The sequence below is a fragment of the Branchiostoma floridae genome, chromosome 19 (assembly GCF_000003815.2).
Source record: "Branchiostoma floridae strain S238N-H82 chromosome 19, Bfl_VNyyK, whole genome shotgun sequence".
In the NCBI taxonomy this organism is placed as follows: Eukaryota; Metazoa; Chordata; class Leptocardii; order Amphioxiformes; family Branchiostomatidae; genus Branchiostoma; species Branchiostoma floridae.
The window spans coordinates 4,125,720-4,150,135 of NC_049997.1; the positions used below are offsets into that span (position 1 = coordinate 4,125,720).

The 24,416-nt window shown below is 39.9% G+C and overlaps 3 protein-coding genes across 6 annotated transcripts in view; 2 read left to right on the forward strand and 1 right to left on the reverse strand.

The window, feature by feature from the left end:
- LOC118407083 overlaps window positions 1-2,951 on the forward strand; it is a 40,483-nt gene extending 37,532 nt beyond the window's left edge. Inside the window, exon 20 of the mRNA XM_035807501.1 lies at window positions 2,132-2,951. Within this exon, the coding sequence (XP_035663394.1) occupies window positions 2,132-2,179 (48 nt within the window). The 3' untranslated portion in view covers window positions 2,180-2,951. The remainder of the gene's footprint in view (window positions 1-2,131) is intronic.
- A 3,060-nt stretch (window positions 2,952-6,011) lies between these two features.
- On the reverse strand, window positions 6,012-18,867 carry LOC118406739 (zinc finger and BTB domain-containing protein 17-like). The gene is made up of 12 exons (XM_035807037.1): window positions 18,762-18,867; window positions 17,687-17,803; window positions 16,487-16,733; window positions 15,604-15,701; window positions 14,334-14,399; window positions 13,050-13,120; window positions 12,085-12,201; window positions 11,057-11,153; window positions 10,184-10,415; window positions 9,637-9,787; window positions 8,871-9,066; window positions 6,012-8,359 (listed from the first exon to the last, which is right to left on the reverse strand). Exons 1-12 carry the CDS (start codon window positions 18,762-18,764, stop codon window positions 8,009-8,011), a joined length of 1,746 nt encoding a protein of 581 aa, XP_035662930.1. The 5' UTR covers window positions 18,765-18,867; the 3' UTR covers window positions 6,012-8,008.
- A 4,120-nt stretch (window positions 18,868-22,987) lies between these two features.
- LOC118406587 (protein inscuteable homolog) overlaps window positions 22,988-24,416 on the forward strand; it is a 30,585-nt gene continuing 29,156 nt past the window's right edge. For 2 of the 4 annotated variants that reach the window (XM_035806715.1, XM_035806720.1), the window contains exons 1-2: window positions 22,989-23,357; window positions 23,702-23,818. The gene's annotated coding sequence lies outside the window, so the exon portion shown is untranslated. Of the gene's footprint in view, window positions 23,358-23,701; window positions 23,819-24,416 lie in introns of all 4 variants that reach the window. The other 2 variants (XM_035806719.1, XM_035806716.1) reach the window with 2 other exon arrangements.

Below are 24,416 nucleotides of genomic sequence, written 5' to 3' on the forward strand. Positions count from 1 at the left end.
ACTGAAGAAGGTCGGAGTGTTCGGCCGAAAATTTATGGTGAGTTTCTTTTAGTGTTGGAACAAAGTTTAAACATTTCAATCATGAAATCTTGATCTTGTTTAGATCCCAGGCAGGGGGATCCCTCATGGATCTGGGCGTGTATCCTGTCCAGTTTGCCAACTTTGTGTTCAAAGGAGAAGAACCGGAGGACATCACTGTTAGTGGAAACCTCACGGATGGGGGTGAGCCATGATGTCAATTGTTATGTTGAAGTATAATTTGTTTTGTACTTTTAATGCTATCTTACAAGCAATCTGGCAATGGATCAATGTTAGCTGTAATTTCTAACTGCAGTTATTGTCAAAGAATGAGCATTGATCATGATCCACTGCCTCTTTGACATCACGTTATGCATGCAACCTCCATAGAGACCCAAACCTGTCTCTCTTTACACTCTGACATTTTTTTAGAATTCTTCTCCTGCCTATCTTGTATCAGAGGGTGTATTCTAATTCTGCTGCAGGTTGTGTCAGTGACATGAGTTGTATTGTGAGTATTTCATTATGACTGCCTTTTGTCATAACACACTGGCTTTGCTGAAACAGAGAGCATAAAATATGTACGCATGTTCACCCATAAAGATTGCCCAATGTCAATATATATATTGCTATGTTTTGCAGAAGTGGACGAGACAGTGAGTATCATCCTGAAGTACAGCGGAAACAGGATGGCCACCCTGGTGTGCTGCATGACTTCACAACTGGCAAACGAGGCATACGTGTATGGGACCAAGGGAACGCTCAAGGTGTGTGGTAATATAGGGCCATACAAATGTGTATGGGACCAAGGGAACTCTCAAGGTGTGTGGTAATATAGGGCCATACATACGTGTACGGGACCAAGGGAACACTCAAGGTGTGTGGTAATATAGGGCCATACAAATGTGTACGGGACCAAGGGAACTCTCAAAGTGGGTGGTAATATATAGGGCCAGTGACCTACCGAGGTCTATATGATGTCGTCAGGCCAGGGTTCAAGCCAGCGCTCGTCCTTCCGTCCTTTGAGTCTTACACAATGTTTCATAGAAGGATTACAATGCTTACTTTTCTTCCAACACAAAGGTATGCATGGATCAAATTTTCAGCGACCACTGTTACCTTCTTCACTGACTAGTGATTGTGATATTTTCCAGATCCCATCCTTCTGGAGTCCCCAGGAAAGGATCGCCCCAGACAGCACCCACAAGTTCCCCTTCCCTCCTACATTTTAGCTAATGTCTGAACTCTGACTAGTGATTGTGACATTTTCCAGATCCCATCTTTCTGGGGTCCACAGGAGCTGATCTTTGTATTGAGCTGGTGTGTTACGACGAGGGCGGTTATACTGGCTATATAAATGCAGAATCTGATACAGATTGCCCCAGATGGGCCCACAAGTTCCCCCTCCCTCCTCAATTTAGCTAACGTGTGAACTCTGACCAGTGATGGTCATATATGTTCCAAATCCCGTCCTTCTGGAGTCCTCAGGAACTGATCGCCCCAGACGGGACCCACAAGTTCCCCCTCCCTCCTCCTGGCAAACCCATCAACTATTTCAACGCCACAGGGATGAGGTTCGAGGCTATGGAGGTCAGGAGGTGCCTTCAGGAAGGTCAGGAGATGTTTGACAGAAGTTGATGTTTTTCTACCAAAATGGAAATAGAATTCTGTATTGTATGTACATTATACCTATTGTCATAGGAGAGTGACTGCAGCTTAAGATGGGCAAAAGTTAGGTGCGACAGGTAGTTCCGTGTAATATAACCAGCTGCGCCATGTGCCTGTAAAGCTGTTGCGTGATGTCGAAGGGTGTTTATACTGGCTGTAAAGATGCAGAAGGTGGTTATACCTGCGTTATACATTTGTAGATTTAGATACAAGGAACATTAGGTTTGGGAGGTATAGACCGTTACCACTACATGTACATGGACCAGAGCTGGTTGATATCAGAAATAATTCACAGCCTCAATTTTAACTGCACTAGATTGCATGTGCAGATGGTATTCCTGTAGCCTGTATTCAGACCAGTTCTTTTAATTTGTGCCTCGTAGGTTTGACTGAGAGTCCCCTGATGACCCACGCCATGAGTCTACAGATAGCCGGTATCCTGGACCAGGCACGGAAGGTGGTCGGGGTGGTGTATGACCAGGACAAGGAGTAAACCACTCGCATGACATGTTTTTTGACCTGTCAAAGATCAGGAAACATACATGTACAAGCAAAGCTGTTATGCAAGCTCCGCTGTCGATGTCCACTATAACTGACCCTTCTAAGGGGCATGCAATGTTGACTGGTTGCTTAATCAGACTAGGGGTTTGAGGCCCAGGTCTGAAGTAAATTTTCTGGCTGTTGCATAAATGTTAATTCTCTTGTAACAGTATTATTACCATGTATTCTGCTAAATAGTATGTTGCCAGACCATGGTATGACCAAGGTATATTTGCAGTACAATTGGGCAGTTATAAACTGTGCATAACATATAATATATTGCCCTTTTTGACAAATGAGTACATGTAAGTTCAGTTGATCTTACAACAGGAAGAGACTGTTGTTGCAAATCAAAAATGCTGTGCATGCCGTGAGCCATAATTTTTACATGTAGCATGTTTGAGCCATTTGTGCAACCAAGCAAGTAGATATCATTTGAGAGAAGTGTCAGCGAGTGTGTTTTGATGTACATGACAATGTCACAATTCTTGTTGTTAGCATGACCAAGATAAAAAATTCAACAATTACCTCAGAATGTTTGGAGTAACAAATACAAGGATTCATGACACGCAAAGATTTGTATCTAAGAATTTCCAATGTAATATTATTGGTATTTAATAGTTACAATGAAATAAATTCTAGATCTATGATATGCATGTACATGTATCAGAAATACAATGTACTCTCTGCAATTATACAAAAATAAAAGACTTCAGAAAATTTTACACTTCACTTGTGATGCCTTATCTCATCATAGAATATACTCAAATGGAGAAGCCTTTCTCTATACCTTTAGCCTACTTTACATGATTGTACAAATTCTCTTCAAAAACTTCCAAACATATTGTAGTTTTCAACCACTGCTCAAAAACAGTTTCAAGGATGAAATGTGCTGGAAGAAAACCGTAAACACAATTTGGCACACTCTAAAAAGATGAACAACACGGCTGAAGAACTTAACACGGCTGAACAATTTAACACCTCTAGATCTCTTAACATGTATACGGGGTTGAATAAGTTTTCTTGGTACTGAGCTGGATATTACCAACAACAATCACATATCCGTGACTGGACCTCTCCTTGGTACTGAACTGGATATTACCAACAGCAATCACATATCTGTGACTGGACCTCCTCTTGGTACTGAACTGGATATTACCAACAACAATCACATATCTGTGACTGGACCTCTCCTTGGTACTGAACTGGATATTACCAACAGCAATCACATATCTGTGACTGGACCTCCTCTTGGTACTGAACTGGATATTACCAACAACAATCACGTGTCTGTGACTGGACCTCTCCTTGGTACTGAACTGGATATTACCAACAACAATCACATATCTGTGACTGGACCTCTCCTTGGTACTGAACTGGATATTACCAACAGCAATCACATATCTGTGACTGGACCTCTCCTTGGTACTGAACTGGATATTACCAACAACAATCACATATCTGTGATTGGACCTCTCCTTGGTACTGAACTGGATATTACTAACAACAATCACATATCTGTGACTGGACCTCTCCTTGGTACTGAACTGGATATCACCAACAACAATCACATATCTGTGACTGGACCTCTCCTTGGTACTGAACTGCATATTACCAACAACAATCATATATCGGTGACCGGACCTCTCCTTGGTACTGAAATGGATATTACCAACAACAATCATATATCTGTGAATGGACCTCTCCTGTACTGAACTGGATATTACCAACAACAATCATATATCTGTGACTGGACCTCCTCTTGGTACTGAACTGGATATTACCAACAACAATCACGTGTCTGTGACTGGACCTCTCCTTGGTACTGAACTGGATATTACCAACAACAATCACATATCTGTGACTGTACCTCTCCTTAGTACTGAACTGGATATTACCAACAACAATCATATATCTGTGACTGGACCTCTCCTTGGTACTGAACTGGATATTACCAACAACAATCACATATCTGTGACTGGACCTCTCCTTGGTACTGAATTGGATATTACCAACAACAATCACATATCTGTGACTGGACCTCTCCTTGGTACTGAACTGGATATTACCAACAACAATCACATATCTGTGACTGGACCTCTCTTTGGTACTGAACTGGATATTACCAACAACAATCACATATCTGTGACTGGACCTCTCCTTGGTACTGAACTGCATATTACCAACAACAATCATATATCGGTGACCGGACCTCTCCTTGGTACTGAACTGGATATTACCAACAACAATCACATATCTGTGACTGGACCTCTCCTTGGTACTGAATTGGATATTACCAACAACAATCACATATCTGTGACTGGACCTCTCCTTGGTACTGAACTGGATATTACCAACAACAATCACATATCTGTGACTGGACCTCTCCTTGGTACTGAATTGGATATTACCAACAACAATCACATATCTGTGACTGGACCTCTCCTTGGTACTGAACTGGATATTACCAACAACAAGCATATATTTGTGACTGGACCTCTCCTTGGTACTGAACTGGATATTACCAACAACAATCACATATCTGTGACGGGACCTCTCCTTGGTACTGAACTGGATATTACCAACAATAGCATATCTGTGACTGGACCTCTCCTTGGTACTGAACTGGATATTACCAACCACAATCATATATCGGTGATTGGACCTCTCCTTGGTACTGAACTGGATATTACCAACAACAATCACATATCTGTGACTGGACCTCTCCTTGGTACTGAACTGGATATTACCAACAACAATCACATATCTGTGACTGGACCTCTCCTTGGTACTGAACTGGATATTACCAACAACAATCATATATCTGTGACTGGACCTCTCCTTGGTACTGAACTGGATTTTACCAACAACAATCACATATCTGTGACTGGACCTCTCCTTGGTACTGAACTGCATATTACCAACAACAATCATATATCGGTGATTGGACCTCTCCTTGGTACTGAACTGGATATTACCAACAACAATCATATATCTGTGACTGGACCTCTCCTTGGTACTGAACTGAATATTACCAACAATCACATATCCGTGACTGGACCTCTCCTTGGTACTGAAATGGATATTACCAACAACAATCACATATCGGTGACTGGACCTCTCCTTGGTACTGAACTGGATATTACCAACAACAATCACATATCCAACTCCAAAGAAGTAAAAATTGCATTTATTTATTCAGCTGTTTACAAACAGCCAGGGCTGCCCAACTAGCCGTAGGCTATTGTCAAGGGCTAACCCTGTACATGTTTGCACACGACGGGTTATAGCGCCCCTTACGGGGCGACACACCCGTCCGGGTGAATACTGTAGATCACCATGTGGCTGATACGAGACAGAGGTTTGCCAGGCCTCCAATTTGAAGTGAATCACCAAATCCCGACAGAAGGATTTGCACCAACGCACACCGCACCATCGCACGTGTGGGGGTTCTTTAACATGCATGGGGTATGGCTCTCCCCATACACGGGACCTCCATTTAACGTCCTATCCGAGGGACGACTTATTTTTCACTTGAGTAAAGTGAGGAAAGTCGTGTAAAGTGCCTTTCCCAAGGGCACAAGACCGGCAACACGGCAGGCGGATTCGAACCGGCGACCTCTCGGTCGCGGGCCGAATACACCACCACTGTGCTACACGGCCCCACAAGTAAAAATAAAAATCTATTTTTCTTTTTAATCAGACTGGCAAAAATTTATGAGGGCACTGATGTCATCCATAAAAGTTACTTTCTGTGGTATTGAGTGAGAAAAAAAAATTTCAGATTTACAAGTTTAGGTACGATTTAATTCAGTCAATCTTTTACATCACATACCATCTATATTCTCTTTACAATTTTATAAGTAAACTTATAAATGTAACTCCAAAGTTGCTTTTCTGATCCTATACAATATACAACACCAAGCAACCCTGGGTAATAGAAACTCAACAACTTTCAACTCTCATTTCTGCAATGTGTAAGAGAAATCACTATGGCAAAAAACTGTATTTCTACATATGGAAGTCTTATTCAAAGATACAGTCAAGAACCTCAAAATTCATTGAAAATACTTACTTATAATACTCGCTAATATTGTAACTTTGTAGGAGTGATTATTAAATTCTGGGCTTTGCCAACTCAAATTCCATAGCATAATGAATATAGTATGAAGTCTTTCATCATATATAATCCAAAATATTTCAGCGTGGTCATTACTTTCCAGTCAACCTCCTTTTGAAAACATTAACAGGTGACAGTATAATTTCGGACAAACACTCAACGATACGCACAAAACAATAATTTCAAAATACATTAATCAGATGAATTAATATTTGTAGGTAAGATATACTAAAGGATGAATATGTATGTTGCAATTAGATGTCTCCATGAAGAAGGCCAATTCTGTAGAATTCTGACATCTTATTGCAATATACATTATGCATTATCATTTGATATATACCTACAAATATTCATCTGGTCAATCTATTTTGAAACTGTTAAGGTTTTCCAGAATTAGAGTGTTTGTCCGGCACTATAATGTCACCTTATAAAGCCAGTATAAAGTGATGAGAAAAAGGTCAAAAATAAGATTGAACTCTTATCAGGGCTGTGTGGGTCGTGTCCCTTATGCAGTAATCTCTATATTTACCAGTGGCACAAGATAGTATCAAAGCTGGCTAAGGAATACAGCTGGCCAAAGGAAGTTATCAGCCACTCCCGTAGCCAAACACACTCCTAGCCCGGTTTCACTCGTCTGTCAGCTTTTGATAATATCTTATGCTACCGTAGGATCTGATTGGAGATTATTCAAAGACACTGTCAAAATGTGTCATGAGGATACCCTTGGTATTTTAACTAGAACCAAGTGGGTATCTGACTTTCAGTTCAGGAAGTTGACCCACATACCTCAGGTTGCAGCACAATTGCCCATGTTTTTTTTTCCATTCTCTCCCACCTAACGTTACTGGTTGTTGCCTATTGGTTGACATTCATAAAAGGCTTAATTCATACTTCATAAATATGCCCCAAAATTTGAGTTGTGCTCCATATTTCTTGATGAGGCAGAACAGTTATTGATCACCCCTTGTAGTATATAACTAGTTGGGTTAAAAATTACTGAAAACCAACAACATGCAGATGCAGAAGTCAAGCAAAAATACAACTTTAAACAAAACAAATCAATTATAATTTCATAAATATTTCATACAAACTCACTAGAAACTTATCTATCTACATGTAAATACAAATATGAATGTATTCTTTTACTGAAATTGTGTGTTTTAAGGAATTTTCCCTTCTTGTTATACTATGTTTTTAGGTTGATCTTTAAGGTTTCAGCAATTAAGCAAAACACAGCAAAGACAGCATTCTTAAAAACAATTTGATTGGTGTGACAACTATGTTTTACAATGCCCAAACATTATAAGGATCTTTTAATATTACCTAGTTTGAATTCCTTTTTTCAACCTCTCAACCTACCATAAAATTCAATAGTTACAACTTGGTACTGTTACAACTGGAAAACTTTGCTCAAGGCTTGACATAAATTTTGGGCAAGAAGTTAATTAAAAGTTAATGACAAAATCAGTCATCATTTTTTCTGCAATCAAGGGCATACATTTTCTCACCTTGCAGCTTCCTTGTAATAATTACAGCATGGTTGCAAACTTTTGAAATGGATGTAAATTGATGTACGCACAGATGTCATCCATATACATGTACAATGTAATTGAGTCAGTGAGGCCATACGTAACAAGACCAAATGTATCACACCCGGTATAATCACAGAGTAGTCTGCCCAGTGTCTGCCTCTTTCTGTGACTCATCGGGCTGGCCAGGCGTTTCTGTTTCTGAGCTTTGATTCTGTGAGAATAAACTGGTCCCTACACCATCCTCAACAACACTCTGAACAACCCCATTAGTCTCTGCTGCCACCACCGCTGCACCAGTTTGACTAGGGACAGCGGCGTTCCCTGATTGGACAGTATGTACGCTTTCCTCTGTGTCACCGTCCTTGGTCTGCTCGTTGGCGGTCCAGGTTAGAGTGTCCGACTGTCCGACGGTCTCGTCTTCGCCGGAGACGAGAACCTTGATGACGTAGCTTGGTTCGTCTTCAGCAGCATCATCATCCTTCTGTTAGAAAGAGTGAATTGGCAAATGCATGGATGAGTTAATCAGTGAGTACTCAATGACATTGTACGCACGCAAGGCCCATAGAAGGATTAAGCAGACCATCCACATCCAGCTGGAAAGTGCGAAGCTGAACAGCAATGAGGGCTGGGAGCTGCCGAAGTTCTACCTACCCCTACTCCGCAAGGGGAGGGGGCAGATGATCTACGCACGCCTGACCTAGTCTCGTGCTCTTGCGATACTACAATGTAGGTGAGGTCACTCTGCGTGAAAAAGATGTGCTGTAAGACATGGAAAAAATGTGGAGGTGCCTTTCAAAAAACTGTCACTGAAAATTCGTAGTAACTCAATCACATAGTGAAACTACAATAAGGTATTGTTTAATATAAATTAAACGGTGTTCCAGGAACAATCTAACCAAGTTAAAGTGGTGTACAATAACAAAACTTTACTGAGGTATCTAATAACTTAAAGCTAATTAATATGGAAATGTGGACCAATCGTTTTTCCGTACCTGTACAACGATTATTTCTTGTTGGCGGGTTTGAGATGTGTCGCTGGTGGTGGCGTGGCTTACGGACCGCGTGACGATGTGCGTTCTCCGTTCGGGCGACACCAAGATCACCTGTTTGGGCCCCTTGTCGTTCCTCTTGTCCCTCGGTCGCCTCCTGATGTCTTTGTTGTGGATTTTGTTCAGGTGAGCTGTCAGTCTGGAAACAGTTACAAGTCGGGTTAGGCCAAGGAAAAAAAAGTTGTGTTTCCTAGAATATAGGAGAATTCTTGCACACAACCAGGATGTACTTACTTGCGTACGTTGGTTGTAGGCTGTTTACTGCCTGTTATAACATCATGTTTGCTCTGACAGTGCATTTATGGGTTGAGCAGAGGGGTTACTAAGTTTGAAAAAAAATATAATGAATTTTATCTTGATCATAAGTCGGTTCCTTTTTTTTGAATTCTAAGTTTTATATCATTGGGAAGCTTGTAATTTTTCCTGCTCTCATTTGCTCTGACCACCTTCCCCCTTTGCATGAACAAAATGATCACCACCAACACTACCTAGATTCTTTCATCTACATTTAGGAAAAACAACTAAAAGAAAAATTTCTAGATTTGGGAGAATTCTGATTTGTACTTGCTTTGCTTAAGTTTTGATACATATCTACATTGAAACCTACATCAGCTAGATACAGCAGAGAGAAGCAGACTAACAGCACATGAGCCACTTATAATATATTATATACATGTATGTTCCTTGAAAACTAAGGACGATTCCTTACCTGGACTTGTCGCCAAAGAAGCTCTCACACTCGGGACACTTTAAGTTCCTGTTTCCGGGCGAGCACTCGTGAAGTTTCTTGACATGCTTGGCCATGTTCTTCTTGTTGTTGAACCCCAGGCCACAATGTTCACATTTGTAGGGACGATTCCCTAAAGGTGAACAAAATACGTATTTGCCCAAAACTTTTTTTTGGTTTGGTTTGGTTTGATTAGTAAATGTCACTATTCTTCCTGGAGTCCAAGTGAATGGTGTCAATCACCGTATGTCTGATATGAGATGCCAGGCCTCCATCTGGGTGCTTTGAAATGAATCACAACCTCCAGACAGAAGGACATGCACCATCAGCTAGGACGTCCCCTAGCCAAACACACTGCCGATTACAATCACACTAATTTTTCACAGTGAATCATCATGTTCATTTATCTATGTTTTACAAATTTTGGCCCTTGACCATAACAACCTGGACAATGTAAGTGCATGGAAAAACAATCACAATCCTTTGTATTTCAAGCCCAGATCAAAAGGACAAGAGCGATCTTGCTAACCTCCATGGATGACTTGATGTTCCTTGAGGCTCTCGGAGTAGTTGAACCCCTTGTGACAGATGTTGCACATGAAGAGTTTCTTCCCCTCGTGCTTGTTGCTCATGTGGATCTTCAGGGTTCTCTGTCGGTTGAAGGTCTCCTGGCACACCGTGCAGATGTAAGGTCTCTCACCGGTGTGCAGGCGGATATGCCGCCGCAGGCCCGTGGACTGAGTAAACTTCTTGTCACAAAACTACAAAAAAGAAAAAGAATTCAATGATCTCTTCTTAAAAGAAATTTAGTTTTAATTAACTTCTTGTTTTGCTCATCAAATTAGGTCATAGCAAGTAAATTTGCAGACACCAAATTTAATGAGATAGGACCCCAATTTTTATATAAAACAAGGTGCCTAAATTTTCAAAATAATGACTGTTGCAGCAAAACATAGTGCTTTATCCAAAAACTGCACAGTGACACTTGATTGTGTGGTAGACTTACCGAGTTGATAACTAAACAACTACACTGGTTTCACTTCTACAACTATTAAGTACAATGTCATGTACTGTGGGTCATGGCTACTTGTACATCACTAGGGTCACTTCAGAATTCTCAAAAAAAAATACCAATTAAGTCTTAGACTATTACAATGCATATTTTCCCATTCTTTATATAAATCATGCGAGAATTAATGAGCACATTCAATGCCATCTTGGTGATGTGAATTTCTGTCTAAAAGTCAGAAATCGAAGACAGGAAATGTGATAACCTATTGTGACACCTTTCACCTAACTTCCTGTCAGTGTCTCTGATGTGCTCAGCATGTTAAAACCAGCCTGTAGAAGAGGAGAGTGCTTAATCAAAAAAAGTTATTTTATTTCATTATCATGTCCTTACCGTACAAGAGTAAGGTCTTTCCCCACGGTGGATGCGCATGTGTTCCTTCAGGTGAGTGGACTGACTAAAGGCTGCACCACAGTCCAGCTCTGCACATCTATATACAGGCATGACATCATTGCATATTATGTGCACTAGAAATTTTTCTTTTTTGAGGATGGTGCATATAAAATTGCATGTTAGCATGAATTGAAATGCAATGTGAATAATACATGCAAATTATATACAGCCATGCAGAGTAAACATTGTCTTTTTCAAGTGCAAATTTCAAGTTGTCTATGGAAAGTTTTAGATGGTTTAGAACAAAAAAAGGGAACATAAGTAACAGACAGCTTTTTGCAAGTCCGGACTTGGCTCCGGACATTTCGTTTTTTTTGGACTTGGACCTAAACATTTTTAGGTCCAATTCCAAGTCTGGGCTTTAGGTATGCACCACTATTCATCAATGTTAATTCATTCATTAATTCAGCCAAACGATACAAAATATATATCTTGTAAATATTTGAGTGTTTTTATTTTCTTGGTTCATATTGTATACATTCCAACACAAATTTATACTAATATAGGTAATATGCAAAATACAACTGTTACAGTATTTACATATAAAGAATTGTTTCAACCACAAAATTTAAACACAGCAAAGAACTTTTTTTTCTGCTAACACAAAATAACATCATATGACCACAAAAATAAATGCATTTACACTTACAATATGCGGGATTATCATGCATATCTCTTGTGTATCAAATTCCATACCAATGTCAGAATAAGTGTAATACGGTAACTCTCAAAATTCATAGGGGAACACTTTCAAAGTTTCAGCTGCTGTTTGCGGTAATAAATAATGTTCTATATTTCTGACATAAAACTTCATGGTAATCTATCGCGCAATAATATACATCATAGTTCATATCTCATTATCATTTTTTGTAGAATGTTACAGTCTAATTTTCTATGTTGTAGTGTTTATAAAAATGGGATATTATACCATGATATTACATGTAAATATCATATATGATTGTACTTACTTGTACGGTTTCTCTCCAGTATGTATGCGCATATGTCTCTTATGGTTGGTAGGTGTACTGAAGGCTGTGTTACACTGTTCACAGGTGAATCTCTTCTGATTGGGCGATCTCAGCTTTCTGGAACAGGTTTTTATAAAAGAAAAACGGTCTTTTACTTGACTATACATGAACATGAACCACTTCAGAAGTCCAGTAATGACCTAGGCTTGATACAAATTGTGTTTTTGGCTTACTGTAAATGCAGAAACTTTTGCAGTGGATTAATGTTTTTCCATTACATTAACAGTAAGAGATTATAGTGCATGGTGCTATCGCGAAATTAAAACCAACGCGAAAAGTCCATTTTTTTGCTACCACGAAATTAAATCTCCGCGAACTTATATGCATTTACAGTATTACCTTCACCATGTCCAAGAAAGTTATGTTTTGGATGCTGTTTTTTTCTTCTTTCATGGCTTCTCCTTGGACTTTAGCATTCAACCACATTAGTGCTTGTTTTTTTAATTTTTTTGCAGTTTTTTTTTTCACTTTTGAATTAGAGTCTACAAATGCTATCATCCATACAATTGACTCACAGGGCCTATGACTAACATGAGTATGACTTAATTAGTTGGACATATATCAGGGCTCGAAATACCACCTGCATATGCAGGTTAGTGCAGGTAAAATTGGAGCTGTGCAGGTATTTCTGGTGTCTACCTGCACCTAACCTGCACTGGTCCATGTACTGGGTTTTATACATGAATGTCATATAATGTAGCTGCATTGACTTTTACCACCTATAGTGTATAAAAGAAAAAGTAGCAATGGTTCCTGTACAAATTTAGTATGATCCATACTTCCCAACACTTAGTGTGGTGCAGGTAAAATTTGTCTGGTGCAGGTAATTTTCAATGTTACCTGCACTGGTGCAGGTATGCAGAAAAAAGGATTTTGAGCCCTGTATATTATATGTAGATTCTTACCTGTGTGTGCCCATGTCATCCTGACCTGACTCCCCACTCAAACACTCAGTCAGGTCTCCTGTGGTGTCAGACTGTAACAAAAATATAGGGGGAAAACATCAACTTATGGTTGAAATGCTATAATTGTATTTACATGTAACTGGGTGTAATAGGGTGGACTGACTACTTTCTCTACACAGCCTGGGCCTGAATTTGCACAATTGAGTAATCTCCAAGCAGATCCTACGGCAGCATAAGATTAATAAGTATCAAAGGCTGGCAGAGGAGTGTAGCCGGCTTAGGAGTGTGTTTCGCTACAAGGGCGGAGAAATACACATGGCAAATGGACACCTCTTTGCTGACTTCACTCCTTGGCTAGTTTGGTACTATCTTATGCCATTGTAGGATCTGCTTGGAGATTACAATTGGAGGGGCTAAATTGCAAGGGCCTATAATGCCTGCATTTACTTGGCTCTTCTATGTGACCTCATGAGTTATTGCCGCAGTTGCCGTCTTTGGACTGTGAGGATACTGGTAAGGATTGCCAATTAAAGTCCAATCTGAAGGACAACCCTAAAAAATTATTTTCACTAAAGTGAAGTAAGGAATTAAGACACATTTTTATCACTGTAGCACAGGGCTCTAGCCAGCTTGAAATATTTTTCCGTCAGCCAATTCCCATTGTTGCGAAAACCACGAAAATTAAGTTAGAAAGACGGAACTGAGACCTTGAAAAACGGGTTTTTAATGAGATTGTTGTATGCAAAAGGGAGCCGACACACTAAGTCAACAATCATAACAATAGCAAAACAGTGTGTGGTTTTCCGACTGTGGACAGCGTCCCCAAGCCGCCTGTAGCCTCCACCAATTATTTTTGCCCGTCAAGGTTGACGGATTGGTTTAAAAATTTTCCATCACACGCAGCAAATTTCCGTCGATTGACGTAAAAACGGACGCTGGCTTGAGCCCTGCTGCAGCATTAAATCAATTTACTACCTGAGCAAAAGGAGATCCAAGATTCACAGAACAAAGGCAAAATAGAAATTTTGGAACAACTTGGTTTTCTAGCAAATTACTAACAATTTCCTCAAAAATGTTCTTGCCTTTTATTTGCTGCTGTTTTCAGTCGAAAAAAAATTACAGTACTGTAGTATGTACTTCGGTAATTGTTCTAAGTTTGCAAAAAATTACAGTAGTACATACTACAGTAATGTTTTCAACTGTAAACTTAGAACACTACTTAACTCTTCATTCCCTTTCTAAAGCAAAATTAAATCAATGTAAAAAACGTGACAGTGCTTCTACCTGTGAACTGGCCAAGGCAATTGCAAAAGGCTCGATCTTCTTGCAAATGTCGTCAGCATTTCTGACCTGTAAGCAAATGACACAACAACAGTTATCTATAGAGATTGCCTGCTTTGAAATGAATTATTTACTATTAATAGTATTCATTAAAAGTATTATAAAAAAAAGTAAGGCCTAAGTAGAAAAATAACCGATGAAATGGCTGAGTGGGTAGAGTGTTCGCCTTGCATTCGGAAGGTCATGAGTTTGATCCCGGACGAGTCATACCAAAGACTTTAAAAATCGTACATACTGTATTCTCTGCTTAGAACTCAGCACGAATCAGGAAGAGTATGGAAGTTAAACACACATCACTACCATCGGACTAGCCCCCTGCTGTAGTGCTTGGGCTACAACCCTTTAGCATCTGCACAGATGTATGGGCAACTTTAACTTAAACTGATATCGGAAAATTAATGTGTCATTGTGTTTCCGATTCTGCCTTGAAACCATTAGGGGTATTAGGCCACACCAATTTAATTTCTTGGTTCACGGATTTTTCCATAAAAAATATGGAGCGAGAGGGCGAAATAAAAATAAAAATTGTAAAATGGTTGGGGTAAAGGTAAGAGCTAATCCAAAACATAAAGAGTAAAAAGTTTTCAGCTTGAAAAAAGTACAAAAACACTATTACTGTACAGTAACAGCACCTGTAACCACACTTAAAGGAGCTCATAATATAAAGGCCAATTTGCCACACCAGAAAGTTGGTGAATGGTTTCGTTAATGGTGAAAATTTGCTGAGTGGTAATTTTTATCTTTATTTTTTTTCCCAAAAAATAGGAGCGAGCGAATCCGTGAACCAAGAAATTAAATTGGTGTGGCCTTAGGTAAGTGTTGTTCTCTTTATTTCTTCAAATAGTTTTAAAAGTAGTCCATTAAATAGTTTAATTGCATCAGTGCATCTAACACTACTAGTTCATGTTTTTTATCTGAATTATAAAATCTTAACTGACTTCTAATACTAGTTATAAAGCAATGAAAAACAATGTACACGCCCATCCAATTTTGTGTCCAAATGAATGAATATATATAATGTCTATTTTAAGTATTTATGAATACAATCTTTAAGTTTAACCACAATATTGGAACAAGGCAACTGTGTACAGATAGCAGAATTCCCCTACCCAGCAGCTGCAGAACATCACTATACAGATACAGCAATGCTCCCCCTGACAGACCATACAAGAATTGCAGTTCAGAAAATAAAAAAAATAAAAACAACATTTACCTGTAGTGCTCGCAGGGCACCTGTGAAGTCTGTGAGGTTGGTCTCATCTACGGAGATCTTTCCTGTGTACATGAAGTCCAACAGAGCCGAGAAACCTCCTTAAAAGAAAAAAGAGAAAAAAAAAGAAAAATTGAATGAATTGTACACAACAATTTTTCTTTCTTAAATGATAGTAAATCATAAATGCTTGTACTATGGAAACTTAAACAAAGTTTAATAGTTTGCCTGTTGCATAAGTGCCAGGTATAACCTACTAGTGCATGTAGTTGGAGGTACTACTGTAAATGCAGAAATGTTCGCGGTGGATTAATATTCGCGGTTTTCGCGGCGGCCGCTTCACCGCGAATTTAAAACCACCGCGAATATTTTTCCATAACAATAAGAGATAACAGTGCATGGTGCTACCGCGAAATTAAAACCACCGCGAAAAGTCCATTTTCCCGCTACCGCGAAATTAAATCCCCGCGAACTTAAATGCATTTACAGTATCTCATTATGATTAGTGCTAAATAAAGGAAGTCCTTTCTCCGTTTCATAGTACGACTTATCCTATCCATGCACGTACACCTGGTTATAGGCCATATGGAGTAGTTTTGCGATTTACATTGAGTCGTGGGTCATTATAAAAAGATGCCCACTTATTATTAGGTTGTAAGAAAGATCAGATGAACACTTTCCCCGCAACTGTATAAATGTACTAGTAATGGTCACTTTTAGGGGTTAACCTGACAAATGCGCAGCAGCAGATCATATTCATAGAGACCAGATTTGTGAAATTCGGGTAAGTTTCTCTGCTTGGTTACAATCAAAAGTAAAATGATGGATCTTCTTTCAAACAATGAGACAGTCCTGGTCTAATAGTAATACAGTATAATTAACATACCTGCAGTAACTCCTCTCAGCTCCAAAATACTGTGGAAGTTCTGTTGTTGGACTTCGTTGTGAAACATGGTGTTGAAGAAATCGCAGCACGCCGCCAGTATCGTCTTGTGCGCCCGGAACTGCTTCCCGTCGATGATGATCGTGATGTCGCAGAGGAATCCCGTGGAGCGACAACCGTTCATCCAGTCTAGGATGGTCGCGCTGAGATCCGGGATCTCGTGGGTGAATTTCTGAGTGCTGGGTTCTACCTGTAGAACACAGGAACAACCAGAAAAAGTACAACCAATCAACTTTCTGTCCCCAAACAGTCTTAAGAAATCCTTCACATACATGTATAGAGAAACATCCGAATGGAACAAACTATCACATGAGTTGCAAACTGTGAGCACATCCAAGAATTTCAGACAGCAGCTAGTGAAACACATGCGAAACTTAGCTAATGACACATGAGGGACTTGATAATTTTGATAAAGCACATGCGTTTGTTTGATGATTTTTTGACATGTTATATGTTGTGTATGTTACAAACTGCATGGGTCCAAGTATTATGTGTATTTCTCCTGGAAGAGTAGTTGTTGCAATGATATGTCAACAACTAAAGGAGTCAATGAACAATAAACAATAAACCCCTGTGAGAAACCTTCAGAAGAGCCCTCGCCTACGTAGGCCAGTGGACCCAACATCTGGAACAGTCTACCACCAGACATACGCACAGCCCAAACTCTGGCTTCCTTTAACAGACTCTTAAAGTCACGGAAAGGACCGAAATGAATGGACTCAAATCATTTCTCTCGCTATTATGTATTTTGTACCATGTATGTGAAATTGTGTAAACTATATATATAGTATATACTGTAAATACAGAAACTTTTGCGGTGGTTTAATGTTCGCGGTTTTTGCGGTGGCCGCTTCACCGCGAAATTAAAACCGCCACTAACATTTTCCCATGGCAGTAAGAGACTATAGTGCATGGTGCTACCACGGACTTAAAACCACCGTCCTTTTTCCTGCTACTGCGAAAATAAATCCCCGCAAACGTATTCATAGTAGGCTTATAAGACTCATTATAACTGTAAACTGTATCTCTGTTATATATGTTGTCTGCCCCTTGCCTCTTCCCTCATGACCTCAATGAAAAGCGGCATGCAGGCCTATTTGAGCTTTCATGAATAAACAAAGGTTCAAACAAACTACATAGTACCTGTATCATTGTGGGGGGCTGTTCTGCGACCATGACTGCGGGAAACTGTGTCCCGCCTTCCGTGGACACCTGGATAGTCATGGGGACGGACGGAGCCTGGGGCGGGACTGTTGCATCCTGGGAAAATAAACGGAAACACATTTGGTTACATTTACCAAAACAGAATACAGGGTTGATGACATCCCAATAATGTATGTTGTTAGGGGTGGGTACTTATACAAAACTGCTTCTCCTTGTTGGAGTGGTCCAGAAAAACAGACCTGAAAAATCAGCGGACCAAATTTTGGACCAATGAGAAAATGAACAAAGTATACCGGCAGGCATTCACTTATAGGTAACAAGAGCGAAGTAGAACTTTATGGTTATCTACAATCAAACTTGGTCTAAAGCTTTCATCATCTGTCATCCCTGGCGGGTGGGATGAGGCGTTGCACAACATCTCTCCACAGCACACGCCTGTCTTTAACCAAGGAGCTTTTATCAGGCTCCTTGCTTTAACAGAGGCAGTGATTTTGTTTATACTGTATATTTGAAGATTCTCCTGTCCTAACTACTTCAACCCCGTCATATGGTAAAAAAAAAAACAAAAAAAAAACTAATGTTAAAAGTCTATGCACTATTTTATGTCTGTATTGTAAATTATACTTATGTTCAGGCAAATCTAAATTATAGTTGTCAAGTACTTGAAGTAGTAATAGAAACACGTTTATTCCTTTGACCTTCAAACTTTAGGAACAAACAAAACTGGGGATCGACTGATTCAATTCAGTGTTCCAGTCCTATAAATTACGTAACATATTGGAAACAGAAAATTCCCTGACGTAAAACTTTCGTCATAACAACACAGCAGTAGTACACACCCCCTGTACGCCCCCCTCCCCACATCCAAGCGCGCGCACGCAACAAACGTTACATGTACACGTATTTCACTCTCAGACTTTCTACGATAATAATCTTATCTCTATTATCCATCCACGTTCTGTTAAGCCCTACAAATACCGTGTCTACAGTGCTAAAAGTTTACGGGCCCAAACGAGATTCAAACCACGGCGGGAAACAGGAAGGCTGCACGTACCATGGCACCCTGGTCGGGAGATCGCCCTTGTCACTAACAAAATGGCGACTTCTGCTTCTCGTTCCCACAATCCTCAGTGAAAATCTGCATATGCCTCATTTGAATATTCGTGCCTAGTTTAAATATCTGTGACTGGAAGTCTGGAAATACAGTATTTCAACCATGTTACACGTAGTTACCTTTGCCAGAATGGCTAAGGTTATGTTTTGGGCTTGTGAGTCTGTGCGTCTGTCTGTCTGTCTGTCTGTCTGTGTGTTAACAGCATAACTCAAGAAGTCTTGGATGGATCCCGATATTTTTGGTAGGTGGGTAGGGGTTGGGAAAACGAAGGTCAAGTTCGATAATGGGTCCCCTAGCGGCTTGCTAAGGTACTGCAGCAGAACCTCAATTTTTGATATCTCCTGTTCTGGACATGCTGTGATAATGATTTTTAAGTGGTAGATAGCTCTTGAGGCAGAGAGTAAGTGCTGTGAGTTTGGGCCCCCTAGCGGCTTTCTTGGAACTGCAGTCACCGGTTTCCTTTCAAACTTTGGACGAGAATAACTCTACAACGTGTTGACGGATCGTCATGATTTTTGGTATGTAGATAGAATGAGTGATGGCTTACATAATGGTATACTAATTATGCAAATCAACAGCTAATTTGCATAATTAATGAGGAAAATTTATAAATCCACTGCATTCCAGGATAGGACTTTCAAACTTGTCACATATGTAGCTGGGAAGGAGAGAAATGTTGATAGATATCAATTATGCAAATTATGGCCTCATTTGCATAATTAATGAGAAAATATGAACATGTTGACGGATCATCATGTTTTTGGTATGTAGGTAGCGTAAGTGAAGACCTACATAATGAGATACCAATTATGCAAATCAACAGCTAATTTGCATAATTAATGAGGATATTTTATAAATTCACTACATTCCATGATAGGACTTTAAAACTTGTCACATATGTAGCAGAGAAAGAGAGAAATGTCAATACATATTTATCATGCAAATGATGATCTCATTTGCATAATTAATGAGAAAATATGAACGTGTTGACGGATCGTCATGATTTTCGGCATGTAGATAGCCTAAGTGAAGACTTATATAATGTGATACTTATTATGCAAATTAACAGCTAATTTGCCTAATTGATTAGGAAAAGTTCATAAATCCACTGCATTCCATTATAGTACTTTCATCAAAGTTGTCACATATGTAACTGAGAAAGAGGGAAGAGAGTAAGAGGTGTATTTAAAGGCTTTGAAAGAGAATAAGTCAAGAATGGATCAAAGGACCATCATGATTTTCGGGATGCTGATAGCTTAAGCAACCCTTGATACAATTTGATATCAATAAATTGTAACTTGGGATCTAATTTGCATAATCAATGCCGAAATTTTATGAACCAACTCTAAGCATATAATTATAAAGAAAATGAAATGAGTAACGCATTTGTCTACAGACATCATTCTACATACCAAACCTGGTTTATTTGGCAAAGGCATGTGTTCGTGGAACTCTAGTTCTTGTAATGATTTGCCTAGAATTGTATATATTGCATGACAAAGGTGCATAGATTTGTCACAATAAAACCATGGCCATAATCAGAATTACTACATTTGGTGATTGAACAATGCATTGCTATAATACTAGAGTTCGATGAACACATCTCTTCGCAAAACAAGAGTTCGGAGACCTAATACCTACATGAAATACTAGTATTCTGATAATGAAAATGACTTGCATATCTGCATAATTTATGCTTGGTTATATATACCTTTGCATAACTTGCACAGGTCACAATGTTGACAATCCAATTATTTACTACATTTACTACATTTACATTAATTATGCAAATTAGGGACTTATTTGCATAATTGGTATCTGCTAATATTCCACCTGTCACAAATAACATATGTTACATGTATTTGAGTCCTATAATGAAAAATACTGGAAATATAGATTTTCCTCATTAAAGATGCAAATCAAGTCCAAATCTGCATAATTTGCACTTCATGTACATCTCTGCCAAACATACTTATATGCTAAATATCATAGAAATTCATCGTTCCTATGTTCCTAAGAGCAAGCCGCTAGGGGGCCCAAACCTATATACTCCTTTCCTTACGTCACAAGCTATCTGCCACCAAGAAATCAAGACCATAGCATGTTCAGATCAAGAGATACAAAAAAATCGAAGTTCTGCTGCAGTACCAAGGTCAAACACCAGGGGTCCAAATCGATCTTGACCTTTGTCTTCCAAACACCTACCCACATACCAAATATCATTATAATCAATTCAGAGGTTCTAAAGTTATGCTGACCACAAATATGCGGACACACACACAGACAGACACACAGACACAAACACACACAGACACACCAAAAACTATACCTCAACTTTTCATGGAGGTAATTACTATAGATTCTACTCTACTTCACTCTGTTATTTTTCTTCCACCTGCAAGTGCCAAAAGTGTGAATGCCTGATAAAATAATCTTTTAATTTTCTAATCGATCCAACATCCGGTCCACCTAATTTTTTCAGGTCCGGTTTTTCTGTACCGGTCCAATAAGAAAAACCGGTTTTGTACCGGTACGCTGTACCGATACCCAGCCCTACGCTGCACTATTTCGACGACGCACGCAGCGATACAGGTACACACCACAGTCACGTAGCCTGTGTCTCTTTTCACAGAGATTACAAAGCAACCTACCTAACCGTAGAATGAAAATTGTATCATATGCTTGGTACCATACCATCCATGGTAGACACACCAAAAGAATTTTGTGGCTTGATTCTTGAATACCCTGTGTAATGTTAATCATTTAAACCATCTAAACATGTATATACAGACCGAGATAATACGTTATATACAGCCGAGGTTGTGTTGGTATACTTGCTTGTGTGTTGATGATGTTCGGTTACAGTACAGGTGTGTTGAACTGTGTGTGGAAGGTGTTCAGTAGCAGGGCAGGTGTGTTAAACTGTGTGTGAATGGTAGTCAGTACCAACGACAGGAATTTTACAGCTGGATTGGATCGTATGTGGGGTCACTCTTACAGTTGAGATCGTGGAATTTGGGATGATGGATATGGAGTTTTGTAACTGTAGTTATGCCATGACGTATTGTGGGTCAATATGTATGTGAACAGTATAACTCGAGAAGCAGCGTTTCTGACTTTTACAAAATACTTTTACATAATACTTTATTCAGAAAAGATGTGCTTTGCAGCCCCAAGACGGGCTGAATTATGCAACAAATTCACAGACTTCAAGTGTCCACTAACAACTGATTGATTCATAAAACTTTATGTATTATTGTCAAGAGTCTGCGAGACAGCATAATTCATGTTACCATACACATCCTGATTTTATCTTAAACATAAGCATAATACATAGTACATAGGCCATAGTAAGTAAATTTTATGGATGACATCCTCTGCAGACTGTAAAAATAGTGCAATAGGGCGGAAAAAAACAACAAGCCGGATGAAAAAAAGATGGCTAGATTTCAAAATAGACACCATAGACATCGTAACAAGATTTGAAGTGACACAACATACAACCACAACTAACAAGGCATTCATTCATTTCCTATAGTAAAGAAGTGAACTAGTGTAGTAAAAGTGATACAAGTGTGGTACACTGGTATTACTTGCCAAGCTGACAACTACGGTCATGGCTTCCATATTGGTGTCACTTTTACAACTATCTAACTAAATTTTTAGTTTCACTTCTATAACTACATTCATGGCTACCGGGCTAGTGTCACTTCTACAAGTACAACCATTAGCCTACAACACAACATATTTGCCCATTTTGGTACTTTCTCGTCATGTTCACCATCTCCAAAGAAAAAAATTAATGCGCGCGCTGATGCCATCCATAAAATCTACTTGCTGTGGCCATACTCTGAATTTAGCATGAAGCGTTACGTTGCTAGGACTCCTCCATGCAGGTCCTCGTGATCTTTTTCCTTAATCAATCAATCAATCAAAACTGATAAATATTGATCTCATCAGCGATAGCCAATCGTGGACGATACTGGGGTGGATATTTCTGAGAAATCAGCATTATTTTCGATTGACCAATCGAAACTTGTAATGCTTAGATACAATCAGCAGCGACAACCAATCGTGAATGGTTCTGGGGGTGCATTTTTCAGACCAATGACAGACCAGCAGGCGACAGGTGATATTTGCACCTGTGGAGAAGATACCTCCACTCCACACCAGTCCGCATTTTTCATTCACGGTCGATTCAGCAACCAGTGAAGACCGTATCCTTTTCTTCTGACGGGAACGGGGGTAAGCGGCTGGGGAAGAGAGGTGCTGAGTTACCGTACTGTCCGTTGGCGACAACATCCACGGCACCGCCAAACTAGTCGCGCTGGCTCGCCAAGGAACTTTCCAGAGAGTCTCTCGGCTCGTAGACGAAATGTGAGGCCGCGGGAACGGAGGTAAGCGGCTGGGGAAGAGAGGTACGAGTTACCGTACCTTCCACCGCAACGTCCACGGCACCGCCAAACTAGTCAGTCGGCTGCCTAGCGAGGAGCCTTCAAGAAAACCTCCGGGCTTGTCTTTGCTGTATTTTTCAAGGTGAGACGAGCGGCCAAGTCGAGAATTGAACATAATCTTTTCGCATTCTTTTTGCTTTCTATTGGCTGAAACAAGGAAGCAAAACACGGAAAATTTTTCTTGGTGTGTTACAAGTTGTTTTAATGCTATCCTAGGCTCTATTTCCATTTTCTCTGTTCAGAAGTTCGGCTCCGACTGTTTTCGGATGTGTTTTTAGAGAGTTTTTGTTCGTCGGGCTTTCCATTCTGTACCGTTTTCTTCACGACCGCTTATGTCCGCTTATATCGCTACTGTAGATGTTTCCGTATCATAGATAGCGACGTCGAACAACTGAACAACCGTTAACAAGCCTTTGCCTCTTGCAGTGGTGGGTGAGAAATGTGACGCGTGCGTACCCGGACCAGCCCGTGTTACACGTGCATACGCAGTACCTGAGGCACCGTCAAGACTCAGCAGAAAGACTCGACTGATGACTGGATTGGGTGAGTCGATCCTACGCAGTTACTTATCGCTAATTCTTTGACACTTTGCTATATGATTAGAACAAAGCTTAAAGCAAAACGACTTTAGTAGCCTGACTACCTCGTTCCTGTACCCTATGATTTGACTTTATTGTCCGTAAGCGAAACTGTGCATGCCCGGTTGCAACTGTAAGTCACATTTCCACTTAACATTCAACAACCGTTAACTTGAAGCCTTTGTCTTGCCTTTGTGATGCGTGCGTGCGGACCTGCCCGGCGTTAACACCAACTGTCGACACTGGATCTTAGGGACTGTACGATATTTATCAGGGGGGGAGGGCTGGTGCATTAGGGGGGGAGGGCCACGTTAATTTTTTTTGAGGTGGGGGGAGGGCCATGTTAATTTTTTTTGCGATAGGGGGGAGGGCCATGTTAATTTTTTTGAAAGAATTGTTTATACTATTTTTTTGTTTTGATATCTTGACATGGCCCTAAAACTGATAAAATAAGCCTTCTTAATAGCCTAAAATGCAAGAGCTTCCGGGGGGCTTCGACCCCCTAGGTCCCCCAAAGTGGCGCTGCCCTGGACGTTCCCGCCAGGCATACATCATTCCGTCTA

Coding starts and splice junctions, on each gene's coding strand:
- LOC118406739 (XM_035807037.1), bottom strand. Junction 16,734..17,686: donor AGCCCCCCACAATGATACAG/GTACTATGTAGT, acceptor TGTGTTCTACAG/GTAGAACCCAGCACTCAGAA. Junction 11,154..12,084: donor ACTGGAGAGAAACCGTACAA/GTAAGTACAATC, acceptor GCCTGTATATAG/ATGTGCAGAGCTGGACTGTG.